We start from the raw sequence: 17281 nt of genomic DNA on the forward strand, positions 1-17281 counted from the left end.
GTATTCTGATTGAGATTTCCCCATGGGTGAGAATTCTCTTCCCCAGGAATGAGGGCACACCCTGGCCTCAATGTTGGGCACTGTTTTTGCTAGGGCAGAGCATGCAGGCCAGGACAGGGCTGATGCTTTAGGAAGAAGGAAGTAGGTTAGACAGAAGTAGGGACTTCACAGCAGTAACACTGTACACCAGAGAGCTTTCCCTTCCCTGCCTGCCTGCGTGGGAAAAAGAGAATGACTCAAAGGAGTCCCCTCCCCAGTCCTCTGGTTCAAGGGCTGCAGATTAGGATACTTAGTACCTTTTATCCAACCCACATTATAGCAATAGCCTCCACTGGATATGAGTCCTGTCAGCCCCATCCCCACCCCAGCGGTGACCTAGAGGGAGGCAGCAGACATTGGCAGGGCATCAGGGGAAGGGAGGCGGCTAATCATCCATGCTGGTGGCCCAACTCAAGATGGCTGAACAGAAGGCCACCTGGGTAGCAAGTAGCCCAATGACCTCGTCTACCCCCCCCCACTTCCATGACTCGTAGTCTCAGCAGTGAGATGTTGGCATCAAGCCTGGCACAGCTGAGCAGTGACGCCAACAGCCCTGCCATCTCAAGCAAGCATGGTATGCTCCAACCTGGCAGTTAGAGTCAGGGGTATGAGATATTTCCCACACTTCTGGACTCGAGATAGCTGGGGACAAAGCTATTTTAGAAGATCCCTCCCCTGCTACTGCAGATCTTTGGCATCCCCATGGGGTCCTGGTTATCTCCTCCAGAGGGTTGGTCCTGAACTACAGAATCTCCCAGAGGATATCTGGCAATATCTGGAAACATTTTCTATCACACTGCTGCTACAGGCATCTAATGGTTAGAGACTGGAGGTATTAAACATACTACAATGTATAGGACAAAGAATAAAATGTCCTATGGCTCAAAGTGTCAGTAGTGCTGAGGTTTCAAGACCTGGGTTAAACCCTGGGAGGAACTTCCATGACTAATCTGGGAGCCTGGATGGAAATAGGAGGTATCCTCCACCTACCCACCCTCACCCACCCCCGGCCATCCACTTCTTCCATAAAGGGGCCAAGGTTCATCATCTCTCACCTTCTACAGGCAGAGAAGGCCTAATTCTGCCACTCTGGCTTCAAAGACCCCTTGTGGCCTTAGAAATGTGGTAAGTTGCCAGCCTGCCTATCTACCCACATGCCAGCCTCTGGATATATAAGAAAAAGTATGGACCTGGTAAAGCATTTCATTTGCAAATGGAGGGGGATTCACACATCAGACTTCCAGGCAAACCCTACAAAGCCCTCCCTGCACCAAGGATTCTGGGCCTTTGGAAAAGGGTGAAGGTTGCCCTGCTTCAAGCCCACCCCCAAAGGGCTGCCCCAGCCTAGAGATGGCTGGTTGGAAGCTCAGGCCTCCTCCCTCTCCTCCTTCCTCCACCCCCTCCCATTTCTATTTAGGAGGCAGCCATGGTGGCTCAGCTCCTGTCTCTGGTTTCCTAGGGAGCTCTGCTGAAGCAGCCCAGCCTCCGTGGGTCCATCTGTCAGGGAGGCTGTTCCGCCCCATCGATTGCTGTTCCCAGGGGGGCTGTGTTGCTCCAGGGACCCAATGTGGCCGCCAGATAGGAGGGAACCACACGGATAAGAGGCGGGGAGAGGGGCAGCTTGGCAGCAGGCAGAGCCAAGAGGGGCTGACACTGCAGTAAGAAGGCACAAAGCTAGATAGGCATGAGAATTGTAGAAAGCCAGGGGCAGTGAGGCAGCAGACTGGCTGTAATGACCTCTAAAGATGGTTGGCACTCTCAGGACTCAGTTTTGCCTTTGGACACACCAAGTTCCCACTTGCAAAGACAACAATAACAATAGCTGACATTTATTGAACAGGAACAATGTGCCTGGCACTGGGCCCGGCCTTCACACACCTCTGCTTTCACTTGAGGATCATACCCATTCAAAGCAGGTGCTGTTATTCTCTAGCAGAAAGACTCAGAGAGGCTGCAGCACTTGCCAGTAGCCACACAGAGGAGCTGCAGCTAGTCTTGGAGGCGTGTCAGCCTAGCCCAGCGGCTGTGCCCCAGCTCCAGACAGAAGTGAGCCAGGTCCGAGGGGGAGGAGGCAGTCTCGCCTGGCCAGAGGCCCTGCCCACCCTCCCCGCCTTCCCCGCGGAGCCGCCTCCTCCCCTGGGCTGCGTGACATCTGCCCCGCTTCCCGGCCCCAGACAGCTGCCCAGAGCCACGTCAGCACTTCCACCGGGGAGTCTGGAAACTGGCTCCGTCCCCTGTGTGTGGGGGGGTGGAGGGTGTTGAGGGGGAGGGGTTGCTGGTCCCCGACAGGATGGTTTTCAGAGAGTGAGTGACCCACTCAACTGAGCAAGGGATGGGGCCGCGTGACCTCAGGCAGCACACTTCTTCGGACCTCAGTTTCCCATGCTTGGGTGTGTACATGGTGGTGGAGGTTCTTTGGAAAGACATTCAGAAGAGAAGACAGTAGCATCCAGAGTGGACAAGAAGCAAATATTTCCACGTAGTCACAATTCTGGAGACACCGGGGCAGCCTGCGACCTTCACGGTACACTTGGGACCAACTGGTCATTTAGTGGGGGTCACTGGAATGAGAGGGAGGATGAGAAGGTCTGGCTGGGCCCAGGTCTCGCACACCGGCCGGCTGAGGCCAGAGATAACCAGCGCCTCCCGGAAAATCATTAGCATCTGTTTGGGTCAGCTACGCTGGCCCGCTGGCGCCTCTGTCAGCCGGAAGCGGCATGGCCCCCACCCTGTCACTTAGGCAGGCGCACCTATAGGGAGAAGCCACCCCAGACCAGACAGCTCAAACTCGTTTGGGGACAACATCCACCCACCCATCCTGGGAAATGGGCGGCCAGGCCAGCAATGAAGGGTCAGGCCGCGCCGTCGGGGGCTTCCTCCCAGGATGTGGGAGGTCCAGTCCGCGCTCCGGGCGATCCAGGCCGGCTCTTGGCGGCGCCCGTTGTGGCGGCAGCCCAGGGAGTGTGTGGAAATGACACCGCCAGGGCGGCGGAGATCCCCCCTCCTGACATTGGCTGGAAAGTGGAGCAGCTCGTCAGGGACAATCAATGGCGATCGATCGCCGCACGGTGCGGGCGGACAGCACGGGGGAGGGGCGGTGTGGCCGGCAGGAGTGGGGGCACTCGTGGCCGAGGTCAAAAAAACACAAGAGAACCACAAAAGGGCACTGCAGGGTCTTGCGGACACAATCTGTACAGGGAGATATCACTTGGGCCACCAACATCACAAAGGAGTCACACTCACCACAGTTACACAAGTCTCTGATAGAAGTCACAACACAACAGGACCAAGCACCTAGTTTGCAGGGACATACAACAGGGTCACAGGTATGTAATAATGACACAGGATTCAACATACAATCAGTCACGCTATAACACAACCAGTACACCACACAACAGGGCCTCACACCATCACAAGACACCCACCAAATCACCAGAACACAGAATAAGCCAAACACGCCACTAGTGGTCTCAATCACACAACTCTGCCTGCACAACAAAGCAAAAAAGTCACATACCCATATTATACATCGCCACTGTCTTAAAGAACACTGTCAGACTGGGTCTCACACTATACAACACAATGGGATTAAGAGCCCAAGGATAATATACAACAGGGGCACCTCCTGCTATGAGGTGCACCCCAGTAACTAAAATAAGGATAAAGTTTTCACACCCAACAAAAATACAATTGTGTTCCCCTCAACCTCACATGGCACAAGCACTGGGGCATAGGCAAAAGAGCATTAAACCCAAGGGTTCTCACAGGAATGATGCAAGTGAAGTGTTTAGCACAGGGCCAGGCACATGGTAAGCACTCAACACATAGGGGGTCTTGGGTTACACTATATATGGCTATAAATTACTAAGTCATACCTACATAATGCTGCAGGTACTTGGCATCACTTCCAGTTTGGTCCATTCCTCTCTGGAAACCAGATTCACCCCAGTGGCAAAACTAATTTTGCTATTACACATACCTGGGAAGCAACTCAAGTGTCACAAACACAATTCAGGCTATTGCACTCACTGGCATAGCAGGCCACATTTTCACTTCTCCCAATATACAGCCAACCCAGCCCAGACCCCCTTCCCCCAGGGCAGCAGTGTTTGCACAAGCAGCAGAGTGCCATGGCTCTGGCTCTTGGTGGGGAAACACTCCCAATCTATCACCAGGTGCAACTCAACTAGTGCATACTACTGGCCTACTTTCCTTCTACTCCCACAAGGTTGTGGAATATACAGCATTTCTCCCACAAGGGTCACCCACTCAGGATACCAGAGCCTCCAAAATAAGTTCCTCGGCTTTATCAAATTAAAGTCAGTCCCTCTGACAATTCCTTCATTTTCAACAAGAGAAACTGAGAGTCCTTGGGAAGGCCTTCCCCATTCCACATCTAAAGCAGGAACTGGCTGGACCCAGATCTCAGCATGTCCCCAATCCCCATTCCCAGGAGTGCATGTGAATGGAAGCAGGGCCAAGATCATTAGTCCTTCAGTGTACCCTGGAGTGGTTCCAGTGCAGGGACAGCTGGACTTGTAGCCCTCACTTCCTCCAGTTTAGATCTGGGCCCACCCAGGGGTTTCCAGGAATGTCTTGCAGCTGGGAGCTCCCCCTAAAGGTCTGGGCTAGACTCCCAACATTCCTTAGTTTTGCCTAGCTGTGTGACTCTGGTTAATTCCCTAACCTGTGTCTGGATGCCAATTCCTGCCCACTAAACCAAGACCCCTCCCCCCAGAGGGCATCCTTGACTAATGTGTGTGTGAGGAGGAATGGGTCCCTAAACTAGGATGGGGACAGCAAGGATGCTGACTCTAGGGTGCTACAATCAACCACTAACTTATCCCTCTCCTCAACCCTTCAGGAAAGACGGAGAAACAGGGGAGATCTGGTTTCCTTCCACAGCACCTCCAACTCCATGCCTAGAGGTGAATTCTCCCACTACCTTCCTTCCCAGCTTTTATTCACCAGGATGGGCAGCTATACACATGCCAGCCAAGCATGTCATTTGCCTACTACCCTATTCATAGGCAGACACTTTGCAGATCTTAGGGGATATGAGTTGTAGGCCCCAAAGGGCCCAGAGCCTATCCCAGGTCCCTGGATGTCCAAGAAGCTGGTCCAGCTCCAAGAGGAACAAACCTCTGGCTTTATCCAGGAGAGATATTCCACCATCCATGCCTGCCTACCCTCCCAGAACCCACAAACACTAATAGTCAAAAAAGTATTGCTTATGGACCAAGCACCAATTTTCTAGATGAGAAAAATCAAAAAGACAGAAAAATGATTTGCTTAAGATCATACAACTGAAAAGCCTTGGGCCTGTGGTTTAAACCCAGATCTGATTCCTGTTCTTCAGACTACTGACTTAGGTTCAGAACCTAAATACTAACCTGATTTATGCATAATCATTAAGGAATGTCCACCTTCACAATTCTCTCACAAGCTCCTGAACTCATACATATAACGCATGTGTGCACATACACACATGCTGCCCTATGCTATTCCAGGTCTGGAACCCGTCAGCCACATTCTCCGTGGCTTCCTCTGTAAGTTTCCACCCTGACCCTGACTTCCCACCCACTAGAACTTACATTTCTCCTGCAGCAGCCAGATAATCAGCCCCAGGGGCAGGCTTGGGGGCCAAGCTGCAAGCCCTACTGTGAGATGCTTAAGCATCTGTTCTATTGCCTGGGTCTGGCATAGTAGGAAGTCAAAGAGTTTTTCCCTTCAGCCAAACTAGACTGGAGAGTTTCCTCCTTACTCAAGGGACTTTCTTCCGTCCAGAGCTTCCTGCAAATCCCCTACATGGTTAGGAACTAGAGGACTTGAAGAGCTCCCATGACCTCCCTCCCTAGAATTTATCAGTAGGCAAAGCCCTGTGTTCCAGGCACCAACAGCCCCTAGGCAGCTTTCCCCATCTGGGGATAGTGTAGTTCTCACAGCTCTGCCTGGGTTGCAGCCACTTGGTGGGTTCAGCAAATCTGGAGATATTTGCATACCCAGATGGCCAAGCCTAGAATTTCAAAGAATTCCCCCTGAAGAGGCAGCTGGCTTCCGGGTGGTGGCCCTGGGGGCTCACAGCTGTTGGGCAGGAAGACTGGGGAGCCTGGGGGCCTTCCCCTGAACACTAGATTGAAATGCACAAGAATATTTCCCAGGCACTATCACCAGCCCTGCTTTTCTCCTCCTGTCTCCAGGCCTCCATCCTCAGGATCTAGAAAAACTATGTCATAGTTGCCTAGGCTAGGTAGAAAGGCAAGACTTGGGTTAGTCTGGTGTAGGCACAGGGACTGCCTGCTTCAGTAGGTACCAAAAATATGGATCCCCTTATTCATATGAAGCAATGGATAGGTCTTTGCTCCCATGTAACCTGCAGATAATGGCCCTGGCCTGGACAACATTTAGCCTGTTCACACACAGTCTACAACAGCCATAAGGAGGTAAGACAGAAGATAACAGCTTGCTACTACTGGTAGGCCTCTGGATGGAATATAAGTCACTAACCTGTTTTCCTCACTGTAAGGTTCTCTTAGAACATGACTGAACCAGGCACTGACTCATCTGGTTACTGACACATCAAACAAAAGCCAAGCCCAGAAGAAGTCTCCCCACCCCAACAAAAGCCCCTCTCAGGTTCTGTCCATGCAGATTCACTGACTGTACACTTTACAGCTGTTTAAAGCTATGGGTCATCATTGCCCTCTGCTGGCCACTCAGGCACTAGCATCCACTCAGAAACTAAGGCCACCTTCACTCCCCAACCTGGTAAATGGCACCTGTATTTACCTGATAAATCCACCTGCAGGCATTGAAATGTAACCACATCAGTTGTCACCTGAGTCAGGGCTGGACTGGGGGCAGAATGAGCAGAAACCACCTAGGGACCCAATGTGACAGGGCAATTCTCCCCCACCACCTCCAAATATAATATAAGTCTAAAACTTCAAAAGTGTCCTTTCTATGTGGCTTAGAGATTTGAATCCACCTGTGGAGAACCTGCCCCCTTACTCGTAATAATGCACCACAACCTCCCCAACCTCTTCTCAAATGCCCTCCTGGTGTTTCCTACAAAGGAGGACACAGCTGAACTGGAGCCATCTTTCCAAAAAGCTCAACTTTACTGGCAGGTCTGGGAAAGTCTTGGCTTCTAGAGATCCTTTAGTCACTCTGCAGCAGGAAGCCCTGAATGACCTCTAAAACAAGAATAGCTCCCCTCAACTCTATAAAACATCCTTGAGGTAATCACACTTTCAAAGATGGCCACACTTTCCCCCTGGCTTGAGGGGAAACTATCCAGATGAACCATACCAGTATTGTTCCTTGGGTTAGTTGGGGGAAGCTCCAGACACCCCTGCCCAATTTTTGTCAATTACTTTAAGCATACAAACTTCTCTTACCTCTGACACGGTATGGTGCTGGTTCTGGAGCCCAAATGTCTGATTGTATTTGTGGGCTTTTTCTAGAACCCTCCAAAGCCACCTCATTATCTATGGAAAACCTGAGAAAGCTGGCAATCTGGGGAATAGCTAGTCTTAGGGTTAACATAACTAAACCCTCCCATTTAAAAAAAATTTTTTTTTAAGTTGTTGATGGGCCTTTATTTTATTCACTTATTTATATGTGGTGCTGAGAATTGAACCCAGTGCCTCACACATGCAAGGCAAGTACTCTACCACTGAGACACAACCCCAGCCCCTCCCACTCACTTTTATTCCCTAGAGGCCCTGCAATTTGTGGGGGGGGGGGGGGGGATACCTGTAAAGATTCAAGATTTGTGGCTGGATCGTGCATGCCTGTAATCCCAGTGGTTCAAGAGGCCCTGGGTTCAATCTCCAGCACCCCCCCACACACACACACACACACACAAACAACTCACAAGGATTCAAGATTTATAAGTACTAGTCAGGCTCAGGGACATAAGCCTGTAATCGCAGTTACTAGGGAGGCTGAGGGAAGGAAATCACAAGTTCAAGGTTGGCCTAGACAACCTAGTGAGACCCTGTGTCAAAATGAAAACGACTGAGGATATAGCTCAGTAGTAAAGCTCTTGCCTAGCACGCACCAGGCCCTGGGTTCAATCCCCAGTACCTCCAAAAACAATGGGGGTGGTAGTCCTCTTAGGTTCAAATAGGAGAACATTGAGAATACCTATCTTAGGATAGACAGAAATGTGCCTGGGGAAATAGCCACTATTCCCCCTCAAATCTTAAGTCTGAAAGAGAACATGGTACATTCACCAAAGCTGCTGCTACTCTTCCTTGTATAGCAGCAGCATAGGACAACTAGCTTGGGCATTCAATTGTTTCTTCTTGTTTTTACAAAAGTGGTAAATCATTTGCCAGCCCCCTCCCCTTTTTTAAAGTACCAGGAATTGAACTCAGGGGTGCTTTACTACTGAACTACATACATCCCCAGTCCTTATTTTTTGAGACAAGGTCTCACTGAATTACTGAGACAGGCCTTAAATTTGCAATCCCCTTGCCTTATCCTTTAGTCGCTGATGAGCATCAACACGTCTGACAAGCATTTGCTTCCACAGTACAATGTAGGGCAATCAGGCATTCCAGCCCTGGAAAAGCCTATTCTACAAGTAGGCTTATATGCAAACAACACAAAACCACTTAATCAAAGAACATACATCTGCAGTCCTGGCAATTGAACCCATGCTAGGCAAGCATTCTGCCCCAAGTTACATTCCCAGCCCTGAAGATGGCTACTAAAACTGCTGTCTTAGGAAGATGGTATTCATAGTTTTTTAAAAATATATGTTAATTATAGATGGACACAATATCTTTGTTATTTTTATATGGTGCTGAGGATCAAACCCAGCATCTCACACGTGTGCTCTACCACTGAGCTACAACCCAAGCTCTTTTATGGTTTACATCTGCTAAGAGGCTGATTATATTATGCCTCTGACCAGATAAAGCCCCACAAATATTTAAAAAATAAAATTGGTCATTTTTTCTGATCTGGCCTCAACCACCCCAAGAGCAGTCACTGAGAAAAAGTAAAAGCTGGTTGGTAACAATATTATATAAGGCTAAAGGACTTAAAGGCTTTAAGTAAGTCTAAACCTTTCCACTTATATTGACTAAGAAAAATATAAGGGAACTATTTCATGAATATTAACCCTGACAATATGATCTCCTGAACAGTTTCCCTATTTCTTTCATTTTTTTCCCCCTATAGTACTGGGGATTGAACCTAGTGATGTTCTACCACTGAGATATATCTTCAGCTCTTTTTATTATTTTTAAAAAAATTTTAAGACAGGTCTTGCTAAGTTGCTCAGGGTGACCTCAAATTTGCAATCCTATTGCCTCAGCCTCCCAAGTACCTGCAATTGCAGGTGCACTCCACTGTGCCCAGCCGGTTTTCCTATTTTTCTAAGCTCAGCCCAGGAATCGATCTGGAAATATTAAGAGGTCCCTGAACATGTACCACTATACCAGCTTCAGCTAAGTAAAGTTACAGTGTCAGTTAAAGGCTTACGAAGACTTCTGTGAGGTAAAGAGAACTTAAGAGGAAGCCAATTTTCATCTGAGTATGTGCATAGCACAAAGATGGATTCTTAACACTAGTGACAAAATTTGCTGTAGGGGTAATAAAGATGCCTATTCCTGATTCAGAAGACCAGAAACAGAAGAGACTTCTTCTATTAAAACCTCATCACGGCATGTTAAGGAGAACTACAGAGCACACCAAGAAAAAGCCAGAATTTCACCTTAATTGCAGACAATGTTTATAAGCATTCTAACTGTACTTTAGAAATAACCCATTTCTGTTGGGCAGAGTGGCACAGGCCTATAATCCCAGCACCTTGGGATGCTGAAGCAGGACACTCAGAAGTTCAAAGCCAGCCTTAGCAATTTAGCAAGGCCCTAAGCAGCAACTTTGTGAGACCCTATCTCAAAATAAAAAATAAAAAGGGCTGGGTAATATAGCTCAATGGTTAAGTCCCTCCTGCCCCCATTCAATCCTTAGTACCAAAAAAAGCAGTATTCCATTTCTCCTGACAACCCAGCTAGGTTTCAAAGTAACTTGTTGAGGCAAAGAGGAATGACTTAGAAAGTAGAATATTGCAGCAGGTGGAAATGGAAAAGGAAAGCTTCTGTTTTTTAGCTATGTCAGTGCAGAGAAAGGTCCCCTTCTCTGCACTCCTTTCCTTCTCTACAGAATTTCCCACCATTCCCATCCCTATAGCCCTTCCAAGTCACTGTTCTAGGCAAAGTGTAGAAACCTGCAGGATAAACCAGGCAAGATGGCACATGCCTATAATCCAGGATATTGAGGCTAACGGAGACAAGTTTGAGGCCAGCCTCATCAACTTAGTGAGAACTTGTCTCAAAATGAAAAATAAAAAAGACTGGGAATATAGCTCAATAATAAAGCACCCCTGGGTTGAATATCCACTACAAAGAAAGAAAAACAAACAGGACAATGCTCCCTTTGACTGCTGACCAATAACAGCATGCAAATATCTGAAATGATTTAGTTTTACCAAAAGAAACTGATCCAACTCTAACTTGACAAAGTATTTCAACCTGTTTTTAAAGAAGCAAACAAAAGGAAACTCATACACTAACATTCCCTTGTAACTATTGCTTGAAGATAATCAAGGTTGCTGCAAACTAGCTTTAGAAAGCCACAGAGCAACAGGCTCCTAGATGAGAACCACCCTGAGTAACAATTTTTTTCTGAGTGGCAAAGGTGGCCTTCATTCTGGGCAAGGCACATGCACATGACTGAACCAAGTGTGTATAATTCTCAAATGAGCAAGACTAAATGAAATTTCACTCAAGAGCTTAATGTTGTTTGTGACCATCCAAACCTTTAATCTGGCACCTGCACACCAGGATGGCAGCTTTCATGTAGCACAAAAATACTTTACAGCACCCTTGTGAAAATATTCTCATTATGATCTAATAAGTGGTAATAAACGGGTTGCTTTTTACCACTAGATGAGAGGCAAATAAAGAAGGCTTTCAAGATCTATGCAGCTGACCCACAGTCAACAGCAGAGTTAATAGCAAGTCAAAAACTGATAAATTCTTCAGGCTAGGGATGTAGCTCAGTGACAGAGCACCTTCCTAGCATATGCCAAGTGTGCAAGGCCCTGGGCCTGATCCCCAAAACTGGACAAAAACAAACAAAAAAAAAACCCCACAACCCTCCTCAAAAAAAAAAAACCACAACCAAATTCCCACCTGCCCATGGTACTAAATAAGGTGATTTTAGGTTCAAATTCCATCCTCACTCCTTTCCCACACCTATTAATAGTTAAGCCTTTTCTACAAGGTTCAGGATGCTAATAAACACCCTTGAAATGCTTATAAGCAGCCATCCAAAGATGCAGAACTTAAAGAGGGTTTTAGGTTGTATCACAGGTAGGTTCTTTCTAAGATGGAGAAGTGACACTGAGAGATAAGACAAGGTGACCAAGTTTAAAACCAAAAGCAGTGGACATTTATTCCTCAATTTTTGTGCAAGAGTGTAAAGATGCATTTAAAGAACCTGATGGCTAGAGAGCATCATTCAAGGCCTTCAGGCTGGCCTGGTTTACATTTAAATTAGGAAAAGAAGGGGGGTGGGGAATGGTAATTTGCCTAGTTCACACACATGATGTTTCTGGCAGATACAGTTGTTTACAAGTTTCAAACTACATTTTACCAGAGTCAAGGGAAGACTTCAAAAAGCCACATATAGTACAATTTAAAATTGGATGAACATCCTACAAATGTTAGTGCAAAGTAATTATGTAGACGCTCCAATACAAGATTGTGCTCAGGTTTGGTCAAAGTTGCTCTTCTAAAATTACAATCACAGAGGATTAACTTACCAAATAGCATCGCCTTCGTGTTTTATGGCCTATGTACCAAGGGAATGTCACAAGGTTTTGGTGATGCAGCTTAGTTTCATTAATAAAGCAAATTTCTTATTTACTTTAACAGTCATGTTCCTGGAATGCTGCACATACGTTTCATGAAAACACTTTTAAGCTTATGCTTCTCTTTGTTCAATAAAACTGCTCAAGATGTCCTTTTTTCTAGGTAAACTGAAATTGTTTCATGATTTTGAAATGCAACCATTATCAATGAAAACATTTCAGGAGAGAAAGAAAATCCACCACTAATCTCAGCTAGACAAAGTTCTTAAAATCAAAAAGCCTATTCACACAAAATTATATGTAATGACTGTAGTAATCAGTTTATTACACAGATTAATCATTATTGAACGTACAAGCTCCAGAGGAGCAATTGGGTCTTTAAATATACACAAGTATTTCCATCAAATGAATTTTCACCCTTACATCCAAATAGACCTAAGCAGTTAAAAACATAAGAAAAATAAGAGCTATTAGCTATGTATTAACTGAGAAACCACATACAAACCAAAGAATATGGAGAAAGGGGCTGAAAGGACGAAGGTTGAAGGGGCAGGGAGATGTAAAAGAAGTTGGGAACAAAGCCCATCACACTTTATATACTAATAGCTCCAATCCATTTAAATGCTGACCAGTTAAACTTAGACCTTAAAATATAGGATGTGGGTAGAGTTTAATCTGGTTGGTCATAACCTTCTCACCTAAGTTGTAGGTCCTTCGGAATAAAATTAATACAGAAACAGCTACATGTTCTTCATTTCATAACTGTTTTGAGTTTAAATGGATTCCACTTAAAAACAATCTCCTACAGGTCAGTGGAGCTTTACCCCATCCAAGCATACACCGTGTACCACCCACCATTCCTCACACCTTGTAGTTATCCAAATTTAAGTCAATAAGGAGAATTTTTTAGTCTCACACCTAGGTTACGCCTGGAGAATTGGCTTGTCACACACACACTTCTCTGCTAGGAGGCAATGTTGGTACAGAAGTACAGTATTTCTAGTTTGTTGTTCCAAGTATGTACAACACGCAGCACTGCTGTATCAGGTAAACATGTGCACAGGGGAAGATGAGGCGTGGGCTCATAGAAAGCAGTCAAATGGAAATCAAAAGGACTTTCTCTTTCAGAGTTCCCCTATCTTTATTTGTAGAGGTTATCCAATAATTTCTTTAATTACATCGCATACTTCTGAGTCCATTCCCGAGCTATTCTGTTGTACCTGTACACACAAAGAGAAGCTTGGCTTAACATAGGTGAGGAGTCAGTTATTAAGCAACAGATTTTATTTATTATTCCATCTAATAACTTGAGGGAAATAACTTCTAGCAAAGCTACCTTATTTTAACCTTAATTTTTTTCTTTTTGATGATACTGGGAACTGAACCCAGGGACACTCTATCACTGAGTTACATCCCCAGTCCTTTTTATTTTATTATGAAACAGGGTCTCAGTTGCTGAGGCTGGCCTTAAATTTGCAATCCACCTACCTCAACCTCCCCAGTAGCTAGGATTACAGGTGTGTACAATCACACTGGGCTACCTCAAATTTATAATGAGCCTTTACTCAATGGTAACAGGAAAGACCTATAAAATGCACAATAATTTTCTGTAAATGATACTTATGGAGAATTTTACTTAAATTTTAGCATTTGCTGGCATGTACTTTTTGTAAACTTGATTGACCTATTTCAACGAAAGACCTTCAACTCTCTTTAATTCATTTATTTGAAGTTTTTAAAACTGGAATTCTACATTGTATGATTCTTCAAATCATATACTAACAGTTATTAAACTGACATCATGCTTTCATTTATATCAATAAAATAACTGGTTCTGAAAGAACTTAACTTTGCTTGACAAAATGTATGGGCTTACTACTCCAGAAAACATTCCAGTAGTTTGTAATTTTTATACTAAAAGAGAAATGTGGGGCTGGGGTTGTGGCTCAGTGGCAGAGCACTTGCCTAGCATGTATGAGGCACTGGGTTCGATCCTCAGCACCTCATATACATAAATAAATAAACAAATAAATAAATGGTACATCAACAACTAAATATATATATATATATATATATGGAGAGAGAGAGAGAGAGATAAGCAAGGCTAGGAATGGTGGCAAGTGCCTTTAGTCCCAGCTAATCAAAGGCTGAGGCAAGAGGACAGCTTGAGCCCAGGAGTTTAAGGCACCATAGGGAGACCTATCTGAAAACAAAAAAGCAAACAAAACCCAGCATGGTGGTGGATGCCTATAGTCCCAGCAGCTCAGGAAGCTGAGACAGAAGGATCACCAGTTCAAAACCAGCCTGAGCAAGAGTGAGGCACTAAGCAACTCACTGAGATCCTGTCTCTAAATAAAACATAAAACGGGGCTGGGGATGTGTCTCAGTGGTTGAGTATCGCTGAGTTCAATGTTCAATTCCTGGTAGCCGCCCAAGCAAAAAAAAAAAGGCAAACAAACACAAAATCCAGCGGGGGGGATGCAGAAAAGTTCTGGTAAACATTACTACCACAATAACTTAGGATCTGCCTTCTGGTAAGCATTCATGGCCACAATTCTAGGCAGTAGGCAAAATGGCTAGTTAAAAAAAAAAAAAAATTAAGGACAATCTAATTTTATTCTGAATGCAGCCAGAAACACAAGACTACAATTCTATTTGGACCTAAACACAAACAAAACTAAGAATCAAATGCTATTCCCGGTGTAGCTCCATAAAAAAAAAAAAAAACCCACAAAATACTATGTCTCTCTAATCCATCAAAATTCAATTAATTCTTTAATTATATATGTGTGTGTATGTATGTATGTATGTATGTGTGTGTGTGTATATATATACACACACACCTCTTTTTCTTTTTGGTACTGGAGATTGAACCCAGAATTGCTTGACCACTGAGCTACATCCCTAGTCCTTTTTATTTTGAGACAGGGTCTTACTAAAAGTTGCAAAGGGTCTCACTAAATTGCTGATCCTCCAACTTCTGATCCTCCTGCCTCAGCCTCCAAGTTGCTTGATTATAAGCATGTACTATCACACCCAGCCAATCCTTTATATTTTAACTTAAGAAAAATATCCATCTGCTTCCATCTAGTTCGTCCTACAATCCCACTGATTAATACATAAAACAAAATAGAAAGAACACTATCTGTTGATATTCTGACCACTCTTCAATAATTCACAGTATACAATTCTAAAGCATTTAAATTCTTTTTTTTTTAAGCTGTAGATGGACAAAATTTTTATTTTTATTTGTTTATTTTTATGTGGTGCTGAGGACTGAACCCAGGGCCTCACACATGGGAGGCAAGTACTCTACCACTGAACTACAACCCCAGCCCTCAAGTTTTGTTTTAAAAGAAATTTGGGGCTTTCATATTCCGTAGCGATAATTTGTTATTCTTCCTTTAGATTGGTAGAAATATCAATTTTCTTTCCCATTAATTTACAAATACCTATGCAAAACAAATGGGAACTTGATGCAAATTATTTTATATGTCAAAAACCAAACATAAGGGCTGGGGATGTGGCTCAAGCGGTAGCGCGCTCGCCTGGCATGTGTGTGGCTTCAATCATCAGCACCACATACAAAGATGTTGTGTCCGCTGAAAACTAAAAAATAAATATTAAAAAGTTCTAAAAAAAAACAACAAACTAAACATAAGATGTAAAGATGATGGAAAATGTATTGTAGTAAAGTTTATCTAAACAGGAAAAACGAAACAACTAGAGATAAAATCAGTATAATCTATTTATAATGATACTTAGTGCAAACACTCCTCTTTCTTGTTCACAGGAAAGTATATTAAGACTTCGTTTAAGATATTTGGCATATGTTCAGTCCTTAGACAAGAAAGCTTTGAGACAAACATTTCCATCCCACCATGATAGCTTTCCGTCTAGAGGAATACTTACTTTTCTCTATCTGTTTTGTAGATCCGAGCAATCTCAGGCACTAAAGGATCATCTGGATTGGGATCACACAACAGAGAACAGATGGACAAGAGTACTAGGAAGAAAAAATATACACATAAATATGTAAATTAATAGAGAATAAATGCAAAGAGCTAGCCAGGTGCATTTGCCCATGCATGTAAACCTACTCCAGAGGCTGAAGCAGGATTGTGAGTTCAAGGACAGCCTAGGCAACATAGTGAGCTATATCTTAAAGAGAAAGAAAGGGCTGGGGGTACAGCTCAGTGACTGAGTGCCCCCGGGTTCAATCCCTAGTACCAAAAAAGGGGGGGGGGGGGGTAGAACACATGCGATGGGTAGAAAAAAACACAAGAGAAAACTTCTAACAATTTAGGGATTGGGAATGTAGCTCAGTGGTCAACTGATAACACTGCCCCCCACACCAAAAACAGAACCTATATATAATGTAGTAACTAGAAACTTTGTAAATTCCATCTTTTTTCTTTTTCTTTTTTGCAGTGTTGGGGATTGAACCCAGGATTGTTTTGCCACTGAGCTACATCTTTGGCTCTGTTTTATTCTGTGACAAGGTTTTGCTAAGTTGCTTAGAGGCTCATTAAATGGCTGAGTCTGGCTTTGAACTTGTGATCCTAATGCCTCAGCCTCCCTAGTTGCTAGGATTATAGGAGTGTACCACTATGCCAGACCCTTTCTATTACTACCAGTAATCATCAGAGATTTTAAGTTGAAACAGCTGTCTGATTCATTAAAAAATTAAAATGAAGGCCGGGTGCAACAGCACACGCCTATAATCCCAGTGATTGTGAGTTCAAAGCCAACTTCAGCAAGGGTGAGGCACTAAGCAACTCAGTAAGACTTTGTCTCTAAATAAAATACAAAATAGGGCTGGGGATGTGGCTCAGTGGTTGAGTGCCCCTGAGTTCAATCCCCAGTACTCACCTCCCCAAATTAAAACAAACAACAGAAAATTTATGTTGAATGACAGACACCTTGGCCTCCCAGGTAAGAGTATCTGGCCCCTTTGATTCAGTGTCATAATTACCCCATGATGTAAGTAGCATAGACAGGACTGCTTTTATGCCTAAATTCCTAAAGAATCTGGCCCAGAGTTAATGATTAGAATGAAATTTAAAAACTCAGGTCTTGGGCTGGGAGTATAGCTCAGTGGTACAGCACTTGCCTAGCATGCACTAGGCCCTGTGTTCTATCCCCAGCACCACCAAAAGAATAAAAACCAAATTTAAAAAATCACTAAACAAAATAGGTCTTCCACAAATCTTAGACCAAGAACACTTGTCAGAACACATGAAGTTCAATTTTCAGAAGCCCAGACTCAAGAAAACATATGGCTTTCAAAATTACAAAGACAACCACATTACTGAATTCTCTTAAGCAAAAATGACAACTGTGAAATTC

The 17281-nt window shown here is 44.5% G+C and overlaps 1 protein-coding gene across 3 annotated transcripts in view; it reads right to left on the bottom strand.

Annotated features, from left to right (window-relative positions):
• Positions 1-1852: 1852 nt before the first annotated feature.
• Positions 1853-17281, bottom strand: part of Ube2d2 (ubiquitin conjugating enzyme E2 D2) — a 65207-nt gene continuing 49778 nt past the window's right edge. For 2 of the 3 annotated variants that reach the window (XM_027927555.2, XM_071612316.1), the window contains exons 6-7: positions 15845-15938; positions 12227-13152 (exon numbers count right to left, since the gene is read on the bottom strand). In XM_027927555.2, coding sequence (XP_027783356.1) covers positions 13107-13152; positions 15845-15938 — 140 coding nt within the window. In that variant the 3' untranslated portion in view covers positions 12227-13106. Of the gene's footprint in view, positions 2601-12226; positions 13153-15844; positions 15939-17281 lie in introns of those variants that run through there. The other variant, XM_027927556.2, reaches the window with a different exon arrangement.

The sequence above is a fragment of the Marmota flaviventris genome, chromosome 5, assembly GCF_047511675.1.
Source record: "Marmota flaviventris isolate mMarFla1 chromosome 5, mMarFla1.hap1, whole genome shotgun sequence".
NCBI lineage: Eukaryota > Metazoa > Chordata > Mammalia > Rodentia > Sciuridae > Marmota > Marmota flaviventris.